The sequence below is a fragment of the Protopterus annectens genome, chromosome 4.part1 (genome assembly GCF_019279795.1).
Source record: "Protopterus annectens isolate FY-2018-M chromosome 4.part1, PAN1.0, whole genome shotgun sequence".
Classification (NCBI taxonomy): domain Eukaryota; kingdom Metazoa; phylum Chordata; order Ceratodontiformes; family Protopteridae; genus Protopterus; species Protopterus annectens.
Window position 1 is genome coordinate 649,441,300 of NC_056734.1, and position 20,872 is coordinate 649,462,171.

The 20,872-nt window shown below is 36.9% G+C and overlaps 1 protein-coding gene across 1 annotated transcript in view; it reads right to left on the reverse strand.

The window, feature by feature from the left end:
• Positions 1-516: 516 nt before the first annotated feature.
• Positions 517-20,872, reverse strand: part of LOC122801263 — a 196,166-nt gene continuing 175,810 nt past the window's right edge. The window contains exon 10 of the mRNA XM_044070814.1: positions 517-1,430. Coding sequence (XP_043926749.1) covers positions 517-1,430 — 914 coding nt within the window. The remainder of the gene's footprint in view (positions 1,431-20,872) is intronic.

The window sequence follows — 20,872 nt, forward strand, 5'->3', positions numbered from 1 at the left end:
CAATAAGAGTGACTATTGGCTATACAATGTGAATATCATTGTTATCTGGTTCAGACTCAGAAGGTTGAAAGACCAAATTGTTAGTTTCATTGTAAGAAATGAAGGCTGGCTTCTTTTATCCACACAGTTTATTGTTTCTGTGAAGTATAATTTTTGCTTGTAAATTGTGCAGGCGAACTTAGTGTTGTATAAAGTGTAACACCACCATTAATCAGCACTAATACAGATATAAGACAATGAAATTTTGAAATATAGAAATGCCTCTTTATTGCAGCATTAAATTATTAATTAATGCATTCACTGCGGCTATCATTGGGTAGAACAGAGATTAACAAGTCACGCAAGCTCTAGTATATGTGTTCCAACTGACATTTCTGTAAACAGACACAGAACAAATTACTTACCCCCCCAAGAACCATTCACATACACACACACACACACACACACACACACACACACACACACACACACACACACACACAGCAAGCCTGGAGTCTTCAAATAGAAGGCTACCAGTTATTTTGAAGAGAACTTCACATTTCCTGTTAGGTATCCCTTTGTATTTATTTGAGGCCTCAGAATAATAACATAGCACTTTGGGCAAAATATACAAATAATTATGCCAGCACCAGATGTCACAATAGCAAATATCTCCACAGCCACCATGTACTTTCCTTTTGTGCTTAGATAAGCTGGTATGAAAGATAGCCAGACACTAACAAACACAATCATACTGAAACTAATAAATTTAGCTTCGTTAAAACGGTCTGGCAAAGTTCTTGCTAGAAATGCCATTACAAAACTGACACTGGACAATAGACCCAGATATCCCAACATGCAGTAAAACATAATTACTGAACCCTCTTTGCACTCCAGTATAATCTTGCCTTCCTCAGCCTTCATGTTCATTTCAGGATATGGGTGAGACATTACCAACCATATTATGGATATTACAGCTTGCTGCATGGTGCCAAACAACACAATGCAGTAGGGAGTTTTGGGTCCAATATAATGTCTTAAAATGCTGTCAGGCTTTGTGGCTTTAAAGGCAATAACAACAGTAATAGTTTTGGCCAGTATTCCAGAAACACATAAAGAGAATATTATTCCAAAACTAGTCTGACGAAGCAAACATGTGACTTTCTGGGGCTGTCCTATGAACAGCAAGGGGCAAAGGAAGCAAAGAAACAGGGAACTAAGAATGATGTAGCTGAGTTCACGGTTGTTGGCTTTCACAACTGGTGTGTCCCGATACTTAATGAAAGTACAGAATATAGATGCAGTAAATAAAGAGAAGAAAACTGTGCAACTAGTCAAACTTGTACCCAAAGCTTCTTCATAAGACAGATAATCCATAGACTTCTGGATGCACATATTCTGTTCAGCATTAGACCACTGATCCTCTGGGCATCTGAAGCAGTTATTTGCACCTGAGAGGGAGGAAACATGTAAAGATCATATTTACAGGTATTAAATACTTTTTTAACATATATCTGAATAACTTAAATTTTGTCTTTTTATGGCAATTTTTTTCTTGTTAATGACTATGATATTCTGTGGAAAATGTACTTCATTGTATATTCATGTAACATAATCCTTGTTCAGAATGCATTCGTACTGATAACATGCAGTGAAAACATATTTCACATATATTGCCACTTAGACAGTAATTTCACATGTTGATCAGTTCTGAAAAAAAAATATTATCAACAATTTGAGACTTTTTTATGTTTGTTACCATTCGAACATTAGTGCTGTTTGTCAAGTCTGTTCTCCCCTTTTGGTACGTGATCTACAGACACACTAATGGGCTAGGTAACTGTTCTTTTTGGTAAGTGATCTACAGACACACTAATGGGCTAGGTAACTGTTCTCTTTTGGTAAGTGATCTACAGACACACTAATGGGCTAGGTAACTGTTCTCTTTTGGTAAGTGATCTACAGACACACTAATGGGCTAGGTAACTGTTCTCTTTTGGTACGTGATCTACAGACACACTAATGGGCTAGGTAACTGTTCTCTTTTGGTAAGTGATCTACAGACACACTAATGGGCTAGGTAACTGTTCTCTTTTGGTAAGTGATCTACAGACACACTAATGGGCTAGGTAACTGTTCTCTTTTGGTAAGTGATCTACAGACACAGTAATGAGCTAGGTAACTGTTCTCTTTTGGTAAGTGATCTACAGACACAGTAATGAGCTAGGTAACTGTTCTCTTTTGGTAAGTGATCTACAGACACAGTAATGGGCTAGGTAACTGTTCTCTTTTGGTAAGCGATCTACAGACACAGTAATGAGCTAGGTAACTGTTCTCTTTTGGTAAGCGATCTACAGACACAGTAATGAGCTAGGTAACTGTTCTCTTTTGGTAAGTGATCTACAGACACAGTAATGGGCTAGGTAACTGTTCTCTTTTGGTAAGTGATCTACAGACACACTAATGGGCTAGGTAACTGTTCTCTTTTGGTAAGTGATCTACAGACACAGTAATGGGCTAGGTAACTGTTCTCTTTTGGTAAGTGATCTACAGACACAGTAATGAGCTAGGTAACTGTTCTCTTTTGGTAAGTGATCTACAGACACAGTAATGGGCTAGGTAACTGTTCTCTTTTGGTAAGCGATCTACAGACACAGTAATGAGCTAGGTAACTGTTCTTATCTTTTTGTAAGTGATCTACAAACACAGTAAAGAGCTATGTAAAATGTAAGTCTGCATTAGACTCTAACCCATGAAGATTTACAGCACAGCATCAAAATGTTCTTCACACTTACCTTGTTTTACTCTTCTACTCCATTGGTCATCCAAAACAGAATGAGATTCCTGTCAATCATATCTGGAAATATCATTATAGCAACAGAGTAACTGATGTTATCTCATTTCACAGCATTTACAATATAGCAGTTACGTGCATTTTAAGGGTCACACAGTGCCAAATAAAAATGAATATCAGTAATTTATTCTCTGTGCTATACCAGAGGTGTCTTGTGCTTGTCTGTCATGGTCAGGAAAGCTGATGGAGAAAACAAATACAAAATGGGAGCTTCCCCAACCCCTAAAAATGGAAAAGAAGCAATAAGGGATATGAGAAAGGATGGAAAGCCTTATACTTGCTCATTACATGCTCTAGAAAGTGCCTAACTTGCAAAACCAATTGCCATTTTAAAAAGAAGCAGACAATATGCATGAGAATGGATTTCTGGTCTTCTGGAGGAGCTCTTTTTTGTGACAGAGACTAGGATATATGCAAGCACAGGCTCTGTGATCACCACATGAGACAAGGAGATGGGAGATCTCCTTCCATACATGCATTCTACTGTCTGAGGTAGGTAAGATGCACATAACATAACAATCAGTGCTATTTATTCATTTTTCTTAGTACTTGTTTTCAGAATTCATGCAGTTTAATTTTTCTGAGAAATTGATCATATAAAAATGTCATTTAATTTAGTTTGTTCAAGACATTGAGAAGTGTGAAAAGCCCTGAAATAAAAGACACAATCTGCACAATCTTGGTATCCTCCAGGCATTCCAAACACAGTTTTCATTAAAAAGGGAAGAAAAAAATAACTTTTATTTTCACTACATGAAAGCCTGCAAAATCTCAACTAGTGTAATCTATGTTGGAAGTTTATATAATGTCCATGAAGAACAAGTATAAAGCACATGCTCTAGGTAAGGCAAGAACAGGATACCCTTACAACCCATCTCTAGTAACCCCAAGACCATTTCTTCATAGTAGCAAGTCTACCTAAAGTAACCCTTGCATCCAAAAGCAATTCACTTCCCCCTGAGTCTTTTCCTGTGAAAACCATGGGCCAGCATTTCGCAGCAATTTCTGTAGCCAGTCTGACTGAGATGGACATCTTGAGACAGTGCAGAAATTGCCTTATCTAACTATTTCCTATTACACAAACCACACAATTCAGTGTGTCATACATGCACGCATATAATGTCATTAGGAGCAAAAATCTCACACAAAGATAACTCTGACATCATGATTGCCACCACCACACCACACTATGTCCAACACAGCACGCTTAATCTTTCATATTCTGAGGCTGTTAAGATTAATTTGCCTATGCCTCAAAGGACTCCAAGGCACAGCACAGGCATAAAGTACATTCAGCAACACTTGAGATCTATACAACCCACCAACACACACATAGTACAAGGAACACCCAAGTCATAGATGCTAAGCCTGTAAGGCAGGCATCTATCCAGCCAAACATCCTAGGCATTGGTGACTCCATTGTAAGGCATGCAGGTGTTCCTGTTACCAGGCTGAGAAAGGAAAGAGTGATAGTTAGTTAGGATCTGACAGATCACTCATGCACTTAACTCTTTACATAACAAGTGCAGATATGACTCTGATATAGTACAAATGGGTGTCAATTACTTGAGATGCACCTCCATAGATTATATGAGGAGAGATATCATGGAGCTTTAAATACTATGTGCCCCAGGGCAGGTATGAACCTAGCATTGAGCAGCATCCTACCTGACCTGGAAGACATAGGTATCTGTGCAGTACCTATGATATGGTTTAAAGCAGTAGATAGTAGTCTGACTGTGCAGGGCCATAATGCCTTCCACAATTTTAGAGCAGTCGTTCTCCATGAGGGAATAAAGTTGGAAACGTCACAATCTCTATCCATGAGTGACTCACATCAAGGGTGGTTAAGCAGCTTCATGTACTACAGCTTCTTTATTTTTTTTTCTGTTACAACCACTTTATTGTGTTGAAATCAAATATTGTATTTTCTGGCTATTAGGAAATGTTTCCCTTTTCTAATTTTGCCCTTAGAATCGTTGCAGTTTTTCATACACAGGGGATGAATAAAACAATGCTGTACTGAAAATGCAAAAGATCAAACCCTGTCTTCATCACCCAATGTAGAGGATCATTACAAATTTATGCAGCAGTGTAATGATCAGTTAAACAAACCTATTTATATATTCAAATGATGGTTTGATTTATTGACCACTCATTGCACTGGAATTTTCAAATGGATGGGGGAGGAATTAACAGGGAAGAAACCTGCATTACCCACTCCATGTAACTTGGATCATACTGTGTGTAAACACCCACTGGTCCAAATCAGGAAAGGAATTACTGATGAGATGTTGCCAGTTAAATAGCCTGAATAACAGGGAAAGGTAGCTGCCATTTGATATAAAACATAACTTAACCCATTACATCTGAGTGACGTCTCCATGTGCTTCTGCAGTTACCTCCTACTGTGCCTCTAGGCGTCAAATATTGTTTGTTCATATTTGCATTAATAATTCCAAATCCTTGCTACATACACGGTATCAGAATATGTTATCTTGAAGCATACATGATGGCAAACGCAATTGTATTGATATTTGACCTATGTCAATGAGTATTTGTTAGAATTGTAAAGTGTTAACTTCATTTTTTAAAGGCTCAAGCCACGCCCACTGGGAGATAATGGTACACACTCAAAGAGCTGTACTGGAGGAAATCTGTTGGCAGAGCTCAACAGAAACAACAGTTTGCTACAGTATTAAGGTGGGAGTTTGACATAATGGTTAAGGCGTTTACCTTATGAATACAAGGTCCAGAATTTGATTCTTACATGGAGTAACTGACTAGAGTTAAAATGGCCAACAAAGGCAGCTAGCCTAGTACTAATTCACAAACTTATAAACCTAGACATCACCTATAAAAAAGGGATTTATTCTAAGATTACAGCAACCTTTACAAACAGGAAGAAGTTGGATCATTCACTGAACCCTAGGAGACACAGAAGTCTCTGCAAACAACAAAACTGGCTGCAAGTATACCTGCTCTCACACACACAACTGGACATGTATGGCTCTGAAAGACCAGATCCAAGGGACAGGATAAAAATAAAAACATAGAATTGAATACTGACATATATGGAAGTTGAATTTGCTCAACAAAGCAAAGATGTTTCTTTGGTAGGTGTTATGCTGCTGTTTCAAAAGTAAAGCTAAAGCAAATATCTCAGAATGCAACTTGCTTTGCAAGAATGTTGCACAAAGAAAACGTAAATACAAAAGTAATTTAACTGACATTTTCAGAAGTATATTATTCCAAATAAATAAGTGTACAGTCTCAGACAGGAGTGGCTATACATTATCTGCTTGGAGAAAAGTTCAAACTGCCAAGTGTCCAGTGGTGGACAGGGAGTAGGAAATTCAAAGCTCCAGAACCACAGGAACATTCTAGAGTAAAGCTCTTTTCACCAAGATCCAGAGTGAAAGATATTGCTCATTGATCCATTAAAATAATGGGGGAAGATTCTAGTGGTGACACCCTCTTTCCCTGGTGAGTTTTTGTTGATGCAACCAGTTTTAATCATAAGTCATATCTTGGCTTTTTCTTACTCACTGACCAACTTTCTTTCTGAATTCACCATGGGGGTCTCAAGGGTTTCATCAGGAAAGTATTTTATCACATATTGGCCCTCTATAGAACCCCCCCCATATGACACAAGAAAACCACAACACATATTTACAAGAGCTGGATTCCCTCAGTATTAATCCAAGCAGCATTTTTCTAGATGACATTGGGTTACTATTACCTGATCTAATGTTTAGGTTAGGGAATACCTCAACGTCGATCTGGTAATAGCAAAAGCAAAATAACCTAAATGACCAATTTAACGCAGGGAAAGAATTTCATTGGCCGTTATGTGTATTTTGCCCCTTTCCCCACTGTAGATTGATCTCGGAGTTGGTACTTTTAGTTAGGGGGTGTGTGGGGGGTACAGCCCCCCACATCAGGGGGAGGGCAAAGCCCCCCACTTCATTTTGGTTTAATTTTTTTTTTTTGCGGCCAAGGGAATTCATTCCCTACGTTAAATCAGGCGTTCACTGTTTTAATTTTTCGATATTACCAGATCGACATTTAGGTATTCGCTAACCTAAACGTTCGATCAGGTAATATAGATGCGATGACATTAACTATCCATTTATTGACTAGGAAACTTACACCAGCACTAATGTACAATTGTAGGGATTATGGGATTTTCTCAGTACTAATGCCCTATAATAATGTTACTGTACCCATTAGATGTTATAATATCTTAAACCTTGTCTTTACCAATATGGAAGCATCTTGCGTCATCCTTTGTGTATCATCGTTCCTTGTTAGGTCTGACCATTAAGCCATCTCTTTTGAAATGAAACTGAAACCAGATGCCACCTTCACCCATTGAAACTTCTCAAATACAAACTATCTATTCCTAAGCAATACTTTGGCAAGTTTCAAATCTCCACCAAACCCTGAAAATTCTGCTGTTTCTGTGGAATCATATACCATCAAACTATACAAGCACATAAACAGATGCATAGATGCAGAAACAAGTGCAGAGCAAACGCCAGAAACATACCCTATGGTGGAACTATAACATTAACAAACCTGACAATAAAAAGAACATATTGACCAAAAATAAGAATTGAAATTCACAAAATAATCAAGTTCTCATCGTAGAATCAGACAAAGAACTCAGATGCCTGGTTAAATTGACCAATGCCACATCTGAGGTGAAGATAGCCACACAAGCCAACGATAATCAGAATGTCTTTTTTAGTTATGCTTGAAATCTCGGGAGTGCAACACAGCAATCTGTTGAGCTGATTGCAATGATGCCACCGTCACTGAAGCTAAGGATATTTATTTATTTCACATTTGTTTACTGGAAAAGTCCAACTTGGAACAAAGCCAATTTTCAGCAGAGGCCTGGGGAGAAACACTCCAGATGCATGTCTTTATAACATGGGAGGAAACTGGAGCACAAGGAGAAAACCCACACAAATGCAGGGAGGACATGCAGACTCTGCACAGAAGGTACCCCAGCCAAGAATCAAACCAGAAAAACCTCTTGCTGCGAGGTAACAGTACAACCACTGCACCACTACTGGCTGATAAATTCAACTCAAACTTTACCCTTGTCTCTTCCCCATCTACCCTAGAAGAAATACCTGAAACTAACATCCACTCTCCAAGTGTCACAGATGACCAAATCTTAAAAGTGCTTTCATAAGCTAAAATACAGCATTGATGGGTTCTGACAATATTACATGATGTACCCTGAATAGCTCAATCATGATTTAGCTAAGCCCCTTACAGCACTATTCATCCTCAGCCTCAACTCAGGCTTTGTACCAAGTGAGTGGAGAACAGCAGTTTTGATTGGAGGACTGTCCACTGATTCAGGCAATTATAGATCCACAAGTCTAATCAGCCTCATATGTAAAGCCATGGAAGGGATTATCATGGAGTTAATCAGTAAGGACACTGGGAACATCCAAATACCAGATCTTTCTCAGTCTGGATCTATCAGAGGCAGGTCATGTTTACATAACCTGTGGATTTCATTGAAATCATCACCAAGGCAATGGATGAAAGAAAAAACATGCACACCACTTATCTCAACTTGGCCAAGGCCTTTTACATGATCCTCTATTCAGACATAGCAGAATATTTAAGCAAACTATGAAAAAAACCCTATATCATCTGCTGAATTCTCAACTGGCTCACAGATGGAATGCAGGAGATCAAAATAGGGGAAGCTACCTCCACAATCAGCAATGGAATATCCCAAGGTTAAGTGCTGGGACCACTCCTGTTTGGCATCTACTATGAACTTAAAGCCAATAATAAAGGACGCTGGCTGAATACGTTTGCAGATGACTGCAAGTTGGGTGCAGTTCTGGAATCCATGGTGAAGAAGTCCTTCTATATTGTACAGCTTATTAACAAGGAGATTGCTTTTATGTCCAGAGATGTCATTGTTCCCCTCTATTCAGCCCTCATAAGCCCTATCATTGAGTATAATGCCCCATTTGTATGTATTTGTCCAGACATATACAGCAACTGGAATAACCAAAGAGATACCTAACAAAAATGATACTCTGTTTAAATAATTTGTCACGCATGTACTGTCTCAATACCCTATCTCAAGAGTCTGCCTTTTACTGACTGCTAAGAGGAGACTGTGTCTGTCATGTAAGCATCTGAAATATAAGTAATCTCTGTGGTATCCTGGAAGTCTCAAACAACCCACTAAACAAGTATAGTGGGTCCAAAAACAAAACAGTGTAAGAAACTTCTGTGTGGAAGATTTTCAGTCCATATATATCTAGTTAATCACTGTGTATTAATCAGATCAGATAGCGGTTTTAGAAGCAGGGAATTTACACTCGTCCTAAGTGAAAAAAAAAATAAAAAAAAACAAATTGAAATAGTATACAGAATTACTAAGTATTCAAAAGTAATCCAAGCAGGCAGTCTGTTTGCAGTTGAAAATCCTTTATTAAGTACACAGACAAGCGATCCAAGTAAAACAAAAATAACAGAATAATAGTTTCCTCACAAGCTTTCTTAACTATATATATATATATATATATATATATATATATATATATATATATATATATATATATATATATATATTTTTTTTTATCAGGCAAGGGAGTGGTTTATTATGCTGTAAAAGAAAGTGTCATTGGTATACATGTTAAATTCACATCCCTTCCCACATCAGTGTGACATTCGAGCTGGTTCTACCCTACTTAGTAGCTGTCATAATAATATAACCCTTATGTAATTTAAAAAAATAATAATGATGTGGTTCTTTTTTAACCAGATTATTATGTCTGTGATTTTATCCCAGACAAAATACTACATGGCTGGAAATATATAAACCTTAGACCTTAGATTTTTTGCATGCAAAGTGTATATGTATATATTTATATATATATTTTTAGATTGCCATCTGGTCTAAGGTTTATATATTTCCAGCCATGTAGTATTTTGTCTTGGATAAAATCACAGACTTAATAATTTGGTTAAAAAGGAAGTACCACATCATTATTAATTTTACTTAAAGTACATAAGAGTTATAGTATTATGACAGCTACTAAGTTGGGCAGGACCAGCTCGAATGTCACACTGATGGGGAAAGGGATGTGAATTTAACATGTATACCAGTAACACTTTGTGTTACAGCACTATAAAACACTCCCTTGCCTGATTAAAAGTATATATATATATATATATATAATTAAAAAGCTTGTGAGGAAACTATTACTCTATTTTTGTTTTACTTGGATCGCTTGTCTGTGTACTTAATAAAGGATTTTCGACTGGAAACAGACTGCCTACCCTGCTTGGATTACTTTTGAATACTTAGTAATTCTGTATAATATTTCAAATTTTATATTTTTTTATTAGTTGAAAATCCTTTATTAAGTACACAGACAAGCGATCCAAGCTTAGGACGAGTTTAAGTTTGTTACTTCTATTACCATTATCTGATCTGATTAATATACAGTGATTAACTATATATATATGGATTGAAAATCCTCCACACAGAGAAATTTCTTACACAGTTTTGCATGCAAGCCTCTGCTGAACTAGTCCTGATGGACTTACTGTACGCTAGCAAATCAAACAGCGCTACAAATACTCTGTCCAGAGATCAAAACCAACATTGAATGAATGGTGTGGAGGGAGCCTGTGGCTGCTTTTAAAGCCCATTTTTATCCCATTGTGAAGACACTCAAACCCTGCACCTTGTGTTTGGAAGGCAAACACTTTAACCAGTAGGCCACCCTCCCAACCTACAGATAAATCTCTCAGAGTATACCACTGCTCCAGAACAGACTCTTCATCCACTTAAAAGAAAGCTCATCTCTGTCTGTATTCAAACACAACTTGGATCTCTGAATGGGAAATAGGAAATGTTATTCTAGGGCTGCCCTTATTCAACTATTAGACAGAGAAAACTACTAAATGATACATGCCATGCTTGGAGCCTTATAAATATCTGTGGTATTATTCCAGTTATCACTATGAGTAATATGAATCTAGTCCATGAAGAGGTAAGGGTAACTGAAATACCAAATTGGTTGGAAAATTTGGCTAGGCTTAAAATGGCTTGTGAGGGCAGATAGCCTAATAGTAATGTACAAACCTATGTATGCAGTGTGGTACAGTTAAAATGCTATAGAAGGGGATCAAACTGAGCTATCTGTGTCAGGAATTTGAAAGGTAGCATGTTGCAGAGTGCCATAGTTGAGTTGATAGTGGTAGGGTGTGATTTATGCAGATAGGAAAAAGGATAAAGTTCCTATGATTTGTGGAAGAAATACTACATGTTGTATAGTTGAGAGTCCTGCAAATATATTGAATGTGAGCTTAGCACTGGTCACTTTATGTTGGGGATCAATAGAGATGTGTGTTAGAGTGAGGTTGGTAGATTTTGTTTTCTACATGTGTATTAGAATGTGTGGGAATAAGGGGTCTGTAGTTTATTTAGAAGTATAGGTACCATAGATGGTGATAGCTACTGAGTATAAAATAAATGCCAAGTAATATACATACACACATAGATACATACATACATAGAAATATTTCAAGTATGGACATTAATATACTTCTAGCCTGCCAATATACTAAAAGAGTTGTTCCCATAATAAGTGTCCAGGCTTTTTTTAAAAATATCTAGACTAGTATTTTCTTTAATGCAGTTTGGTAGTCTGTTCCATGCATTAGCTGCTCTCTCAAAGAACCACTTAGTACACTTTTCATTCCTATAGAATCTTTTTTAATTTCTCCAAGCCTTTTGGGTCTTTAATACTATGATGGGAATGGACCTCATTGCTAAGTTAACGTACAATTAAAGTTCATGAAATTAGTACTGTTTCAATCTTTGATGTCAGCCAGAAGTGTTCTTTGCAGCACCAGCAATGTGCCCAGTAATGAATCCTTCATCAATTCATACTGGGTTTCATAGGTTCATAGGTTGGTACTAGGCTATCAGCCCTAGGGCCTATACAAGCCTAGCCATAACAATTCCCTGGCTATTTCTTCCCACTGGTAACATGCCTAGATATGATTGTAGATTATTTTTTATAAGACCTGTTGCTCCTACTAATATTGGAACTGTCTGGGTACCTTTCTTCCACATTGCTCTCATTTCTGCCTGCAAATCCTGATATTTTATGACTTTGTGTCTCTGTACACAAGACACTGTAGTCACTGGGTGCAGTGATTTCAATGATCACTGCTACTTTTTGTCTTCTTTTCCTGGACAACTATATCTGGTTTCCTAGCATCTATCTTTTGAACTGTTGGTAATAAGTGATCCCATGTAATGTGGACTTCATAATTTTCTGTGATGCTTTGTGGTTCATGTTTCCAGTGTTTTTCAGCCACTTCATTAGCAGAATGTTTGCACAATCCCCAGTGCAACAATCTTGCCACATTATTATGCCTTTTAGTATACATTTCTTCTGCCATTAGTATGTCACAACCAGCAATGAGGTGTGCAACTATTTCCAATTCTGTTTTACAAAACCTACATTTGTCTGTTTCCCCCACACATTCAATGGACATTGTAAACCGATGTGTACGTAGCCCACTATCTCCGGCTGCCAATATTAACATTTCATGTCTTGGTTTGAATTCGCCTCCCCTTAACCATTCCTGCATTTGATGATGATCAACATGAGGTTCTTCCAGAAGTTTTTTATACTTGCAACTATATTTATGCATTTTCTAGATTTCTTGCCTTCTCATCTTATCCTTCACCTTATATTCTTTCTTTTGTTTTTTTTTTTGGCACATTCAGTTGCTGCCTGATTTTATCTACGTCTGGTTTGATTTCCATTCCTGCTTGATGCTGATATGCTTCTGCTAAACTAAGCAGGGAAGTTATCTTACATTTATTTTCATGTTTCAATACTTTCACTACATTTGGGCCTTGTGAGGTCAGCAGATATGTGTACAGTCTTATGACTGCAGATCTATACATGTAATCAGTTTCAAGGAGACCCATCCCTCCTTCAGAATGGGGAAGATATATAATCTTAGTATGCACTGATTTTATAAATCATTTGGTGAACATAAAGAATCCATCTTATTTTTCTGTCTAATCTATCCAACACATTTTGGGGCCAGTCACTCACTCCAAAACTATAAGTTAGAACAGGAATAACAAATTGGTTTATAGCTAGAATTTTGTTCCTAGATGTCAGCTCTATTTTCAGGATTAATTTAAGTCTTCTCAAATATTCTTTACTAAGTTTTTTTCATATTTGTTCATATTTTATTGTTGATCCTTCATCAGTTCCCACATATTTATACACTCCCTCTTGCTCAAGTTCTTTTACATCACATTCTTGCCCCAAACTGATGTTTTCTTGGTGCTGCAGTTTTCCTGCTTTTGCACACTTATCAAGACCAAATGGCATTCTTATATAATGTGAAAAAGTTTTGACAATTTGCAGTTGTGCTTTCAGTTCATCATCTTATAAGCTATACAGTTTTAAATCATCAACAAAGAGAAGATGAGAAGTCTTTCCACTTTGTTTTTTTCTAGGAGTCAAATTATAGCCATGGCCTAAGCTGTTAAGCAGAAGGAAGAAGAAGAAAGACATTAGTACAGTAATAAATCCAGTTAACTAAGTAGTAGTAGATCAATGTGTATTAATAGGTAACTGGAACCATGAAATATTTCAAATGTTTAGTTTTAAACTCATAAAAACAAAAATAAAAGTATGCAAGTGCAGGTACACAACACAGTGTGAATACAATTTCACCAAATGGCTTCCTCAGGCTAAGAACATTCAGTACCTAAAATTACGATAATAAGTACTAAAAGCCAAGTCACATGATTCACCTGTGAATCTGATTATGCAATCGTTTAAGATGTGGTCTTAAAGTGTAGTCCCATTGATTCCTGGTGGGATATGAGCCTTAAACCTGAATATCCATTTCAGTTCTTTATATTCTGTTATTTGTGTAATGTCATCCCCTGACAATGGTTTTATCATCATATCTAAAAGTATGTGTTATGTTCGTTTCCAATATATGTTTGGAGAGTGCATTTGTTCGAACATTTCTATTAATCTCAGATAGATGTTGGCATATTCACTCCTTGAATTTTTGATTCATTTTACCAATGTAATATGCTGTATACCTAGTGCACTTAGCTAAACAAATTAAGTTGTGAGAATTACAGTTTCTGTATGCATTCAAATAAAAGACCTTTCCTGTTATTGAATGTAATATGCTTTTGTCAGTATATAAATACTCACAAAACATACAATTATTACATTTGAAAGTCCCTATTTTATTACTAGAAAAAAAGAACTCAATAATTTAATTGAACAACAGTCCAGATATGCTCATAAAAGACAGAAAAATCAAAATAATATGCTCTGCTATAAGGAACAACCAAACTAGTGTAGAACTTTTTTCTAGTAATAAAAGAGAGACTTTCAAATGTAACAATTGTTATGTTTTGTGACTATATACTGACAAAAGCATATTACATCCAATAACAGGAAAGGTCTTTTATTTGAATGCATATGGAAACTGTAATTCTCAACTTAATTTATTTAGCTAAGTGCACTAGGTGTACAGCATATTACACTGGTAAACTGAATTGAAAATTCAAGGAGCAAATATGCCAACATCTATCTGAAATTAATAGAAATGTTCTAACAAATGCACTCTCTAAACATATAATGGAAGCAAACATAACACATACTTTTAGATTTATGATCCTTAAATTAATTATAAAACCATTATGAGGGGTTGACATTACATAAATAACAGAATATGAATAAATGAAATAGATATTCATATTTAAGGCTCATATCTCACCAGGAATCAATGGGAATCAACAAAGATATTTGAAAATGTTTAAAAATACATACATTAATTAATTCTCAAAACTAGTGATGGTAGCATAATGCTGAATGTTCTTAGCCTGAGGAAGCCATTTGGTGAAAGTGTATTCACACTGTGTTGTGTACCTGCACTTGCATATTTTTATTTTTGTTTTTATGAGTTTATAATTAAATGTTTTAAACATTTTATGGTTCTGGTTACCCATTAATACAATTTGATTCACTCTAATCTGTTAAATAGACAGCTTAATGGGTTAAGGGTAAGACAGAACAGCAGCAGTGACAAAGAGTCACCCTGGAATACCCCCCTTTGAAGTTGTATCCTTGGGATAGTAATTTGTCCTTTATTATGGCTTAATTGCAAAGTGGTCTGCCACTGTTTCATGGTCTCCGTAATGTAGTTGATCAGTGTAGGGTGTATCTTATACATTTTTAAGCACTTTTCTATCCATGAATGTGGGATACTATCAAATGCTTTTTGTAGTCAATCCATGCCATACTTCGATTCTTCCCCTTTTTGCAGTTTTCCACTATGACTTTATTAAATAACACATGCTGCTTTGTTCTATATGACTTTCTTTTATTGCCCTTTTGTTATATTGCCATAGATGAGTTTTCTTCTAAATGGCTATAAACTGTCAGCATCAATTCCTGAATATAGTTTATACGTCATCGGAAGGCAAGTTATTGGTCTATAATTTTTAGAGGAGCTTGCAGGTTCACTCTTCAGTGGGAGAATTGCTTTTTCTTTTGTTAGCCAGGCTGGTGTCAGTTTGGGGTATACATATAAATAGTTCTTACACATGGCTAAATCTTTCTGCAAAGATGTTAACACTTTTAACCAGAAGTTAGGTACTGCATCTAGGCCTTGGGTTTTCCAATTAGAGGCTTTTCTTGATTTTGTTTCAATCTGTCTGGCTGTAACTTCATCCCATTTCATTTCCTGTACCTTTAAACTTCTTATTCTTTCTTTTACTTCTTCTATCCATTAATCATCTTTGTTATGCTCCACAGGATCTTCATAAATAATTCTCCAAAATATATCTATTTCTTCTTTCTGTAATCGTCTTTAAATTCATTTTACCTTGTTTCCCAATTCTGTATAAAACTTTTTTAGGCCATCAGTAAATTGCTTATTTTGTACTTTTCCTTTATATTTATCTCCATATCTTATAAGTTCTTCCTGCTGTGCTGAGATTTTTAGTTTGTTGTTTGCAATAGTGCATGATAGATCTTGATCTGCTCTAACGCTGCGTATTGCTTTTATCACATCTATCTTTCTAAGTGTTTTTGTTGATCTGTTCCCTCATCTATACTCTTTTAACAGTGACACTTCTTGTCTTAACCTCCCTTCCTTTCCCTCACTACCCTGTGTTTTTGCGGTAGAACTTTATCAGTTATTAATTTAGCTGCACAGTAATATATCCTGTTTACTTCTGACATATTGCATGGATCTCTATGGACAGTCCTAATTACTGTATTCATTTGTTTTATCAAACGTCTGACTTTTTGGGTTTTATTGACTTTCTGCAGTCTATTTCTTTTATTCATCTTAATAAGTCTATCTATCTGTATTAAATCAAGCAAGTCTTCTCTTAGCTCATTTTCTTCTAAACTGAGGGCACATTTTTTGTTTTCCATTTCCTACAAGTATTTCATAGAAAGTTCTATAGCATCTTCCTGTGGAACATTCTCTTCATTTTCATGCTGTGTCATCCTTTGCTCTGTCATATGTGAACTCACTGGCTTAACACACCTCAACGTTGACTGCATCAGAGTTTCCACAGTTTCCTGTTCCTTCCCTTGCTATCTAGCTTTAAGTGAACATTTATACTGGTTTCCTGTGGAAGGCTCCATAATATTTTCATAAGGTACCTAACCAATTGCTTCCTGTTCCACTGGTTTCCCCTTAATTTGGATGTCCATTGCTCTATTCTGTTGTGATGCTTTCTGTATTAGATTTTCTACACTGAATCCTTCACTTCGCAGGTACTCCATAACCTCAGTTCCTATTTCTGTAACTTTTCCATTACTAATCTCCTTTTCTACTTTTCCTCTTTGTCTTCTTATTTTTTATTGTAAAGTTTTCCATGTCCAGATTCCTTTGCCTGTATTTCTCTTCAAATATCTTTGGTGTTGCTCTTTTTGTAGTGAGTATTTTTGCTTTCTCCTTGGCATAGATATTACATCTTATTAAATCGCTTTTTCTTTCCCACGTCCATATTTTTTTTCAGATGATCTTCCTGTTTCTCCTTACTTTGGGGACTTGTTCCATCATGCTGTGATGTAACCTGAGTTAGACCTTCTACACCAAATCCTTCACTTTGCAGGCACTCAATAACATCAACTTCTATTTTTTAACTTTTACTTTACTGATCTTCTTTTCTACATTCCCTGTTTGTGATATTATTTTTTTATTGTGAAATTTTCCATTTCTGGATGCCTTTGCCTGTATTTATCTTTGAATATCTTTAGGGCTGCCTTCTTTATATTGATTAATTTGGCTTTCACCTTGCATTGCATAAATATTGCATCGTATCAAATCTCTCTTTCTTTCCCATGTCCATATTTCTTTTTTATACTTTTCCAAAAGCTCTAGGTGTTGTTTATATTTTTGCACTTCTTCAGATGCTTCTTTTTCCAAACAGATCAAATTTCTTGGTCTATATACTATTTTCACAAATATGTTGTATTAATGAACACAATTTTTTATTTGAGGTTTCTGACAGTTTTCTTGTGGAAGTATTTTTCTTTCCTCTAATTTCTCTCTTAATCTTTTTGTATATCTTTTGTCTGGAAATTCTGGGCTTTTTGCATAATAGTAACAATGTATAATTTATTTCTTATCCTCAATAGTCCACTCTATCATATTTATGGCTCTTTTTTTGGCCTATCAGTTTTTGTCATTTTTTTGTGGACTACTATTTCCTTCTAAAACAGAGGGGGCATCCTTCCCCTGGGAATGGCCCGGCACCATTGTAGGAATATTCCATATTTTAAGGATTCTACACTATTTTTCCAGTCCTGGCACCAGTGTGTCTACCAAGACTAGGCAGTTCTGTATCCTGGGTCTTTTGCACCCAGCTATCTTTTTTAATTTTTGACCTACTTCTGTCCATGATATATTCTATATAAATATAGTCTATATATCAGTGTTGTCTTGGTGAGATTTTGTGAAAAACAGGATCAACCTCATGAAGATAATCACCATGAATTGAGGATGAATTCACTTTCAGCAATACTACTCTCCTTTGCTTGCTGACTTATCATCTCTCCATTCAGATCCCTTCTTCATTTGGACCTCTTCTACATAGGCTCTCTGATGATTCTCTAGTACTTTTTCATAACCCCAAACATTCCCAGACATAGTTGTCTGTAAATGCCATATATACTTAAATATGATCTCCTCTTAGATATCTATAAGAAACACTGTACAAGTTCAGATATTTTAGTCTTTCATAACAACTTAAATTATCACATCCATGGATGCCCCTGGTATATTTCCACTGTACTCTTTCCAGCTTACTCATGCTTGTTTCCCTATAAGGTTTCCATCATCTTGCTATTCCATACTCAAGTCTGGGTCTAATGTTACTAATAAACAGTGACTTCATCATTTCTGATTTCCTAGGCTTTGTAAATCTTGTTTATACAACCTATGGTTCTATGACTATAAAATAACCAATTGGTTGATAAGAACAGAAAAAAACTCATAGTTGGATCTACCCATATACCAAATGAATATACAGTTTCAATCAGTTTGTGCTGTATTAAATATTCACCTTTCAATTTCTCTCCCAAATATCATATGCTTAGTTTTTTATGCATTTATTAGCATATTATTCTCCAATGCCCAACTGGTCAATTTAGTCAAGTTCTTTTGCAGACATGCTTTATCTGTAATGCATGTAATCAGTTTACCCAATTTCAGGTGATCTGCACATAGACTGTAGAATACCTCAGATGAAAAAGTTGGGTCTAAACAAGTAAGGCCCTAGGACAGAGCCCTGTGGGACACCCTGGCTGTAACCAATGATTTCACATGTCCAGTTGCTATCTGCTACTTGTCATGTCCTATGTTTAAGCCATGCAGTTGTCTGTCGTATCAAGAGTACATTGATACCTAGTTGTTCTAGGTTATTGATCAGTGTTTTTGTGTATCACCCTGTCAAATGCTGAAGTTAAATATGTATAAATTACAGCACAGTAATTTTTTTCATTCATTTCTATTATATTATTATAGACCATCATGTTACAGATGGTAATAGAATTATTTTCAACATATGCATGCTGATATATGGTTTCACTTCCCAAGCTATCTAATTCTGATCATACCTTATCCAATATTACCTTCTCCATTATTTTTTCCACAGCATAAGAGTAAACTTAAGGGACTATATGACTGTGGGTTTGTCCTACTCCCCTTACCCTTAAAGACAGGTCTAATAAGTGAATGTCTACAATCTTGAGGAATCTCACAATACCTGTATGACCTTATGAATAATAGTGGTATAAATAGTGGTACTGTGAGTTCTTGCTGATGTTCATAGGTTCATAGGTTCATAGGTTCATACTAGGCTATCTGCCCTAGGGCATTTATAAGCCTAGCCAGAGTGTGTTTGGCTTTCGCCACCCATTTTAAATTAATTTTGCTTTGCCCTTTTTCGAGGTTAGTATGCTGTGCCTCTGTTTAACAGTGACACAGAAGTGATACCCGGGGTAAACCTATGATCTCCCATCCACTCATCAAGATTCCTCTTGAAGAGAGTCAATGAGGGACTCTGCCTAACCTGGACTGGGATTTTATTCCAGAGTGAAGGGAGCCTCTGGGTTATGAATCTGTCCCTCCAGCATGTCCTATTTATTTCAGTGCTGAGGTTCAAGTCTCTCGAGCGCGTAGCTCGATGGGATTTGGATTTTCTGAGGTGCAGCATGTCCATTAATTCCGGTTGGACATGGCTTTATACGTCAGGCACAGATCGCCTCTGAGCAGGCGGTATGCCACTGAGTAGAGCTGGAGTTTCTTTAACCAGGCAGCATATGGCATCTGTTTAAGCCCTTTGATCCTCTTGTTGAGGTACTTTTGGAGTCTTTCCAGTTGCTGTAGGTGTCTGGTAAGGTACATCCCAAAAGGGGCATTGTACTCAATTATGGGCCTGATGAGGGATGAGTAAAGAGGCACGATGACCTCCCCTGATCTAGATGTGAATCCCTTCATGATTAGGTGGGCTATATAAAATGTTTTTCTAACCACTTTTGCCACGTGGTTGTCAAATGAGAGATTGCTATCAACTTGGGTCCCCAGGTCCCTAATTACTTCTTCTGTACTTAATGGATTACCACCTATGTGGTAATTTGTGGGCACTTTGTTTTTGCCAAAGGGGATGACTATACACTTTTTGGCGTTGAGCTTGAGGCCATGGCTCTGGCACAAGTTGTCTGTTTCTATGAGGCCCTTTTGGAGGATGCTTGTGTCGGCTGGAGAGTCGATTATGGTGCCCAGTTTGCAGTCATCTGTGAACTTGGTCAGCCACAGTCCTTCTGTGTTGGCCTGTACCTCCGAGAAATATATACCGAACAAGAGAGGTCCCAGGACTGAGCCTTGAGGGATGCCACTTCTAACTGGTTTGGAGCCTGACATGGCTCCAGCAATTCTAACCATGTGGGTTCTGTCCTTGAGCCAGTTTGCAACCCATCTAGTGACATATGGGTTTATATTTAAGCTGGTGAGCTTATCTATAATGCCCGAGTGGGGTATTATATCGAAGGCTTTTGCAAGGTCCAGGTAGGCTATGTGGACCACCTACCCCTCGTCAATGGCCTTGGTGACTGTTTCAAAGAAATCAACCAGGTTTAAGAGGCAGGATCTGCCCTTAACAAAGCCAAACTGGGTAGGATACAGTATCTGTAGGCCCCCAATATCTTTATTTATGAGGTCCATGATGATCCTTTCCATAGCTTTGCAGACCAAGCTAGTCAGGCTTATGGGGCGATAGTTTCCAGGATCCATTGAGGCACCAGCTTTGTGGAGAGGGACCACTGTTGCTGTACGCCACTCTTTGGGTACATATCCTGTAGTAAGGCTGAGATTGAACAGTAGTTTTATGTTTTGGTTTAGCTCTTCTTGGAGTTCATGTAGGGTGTTCTCAGGTCATCATTACTATTTCCATCTCCT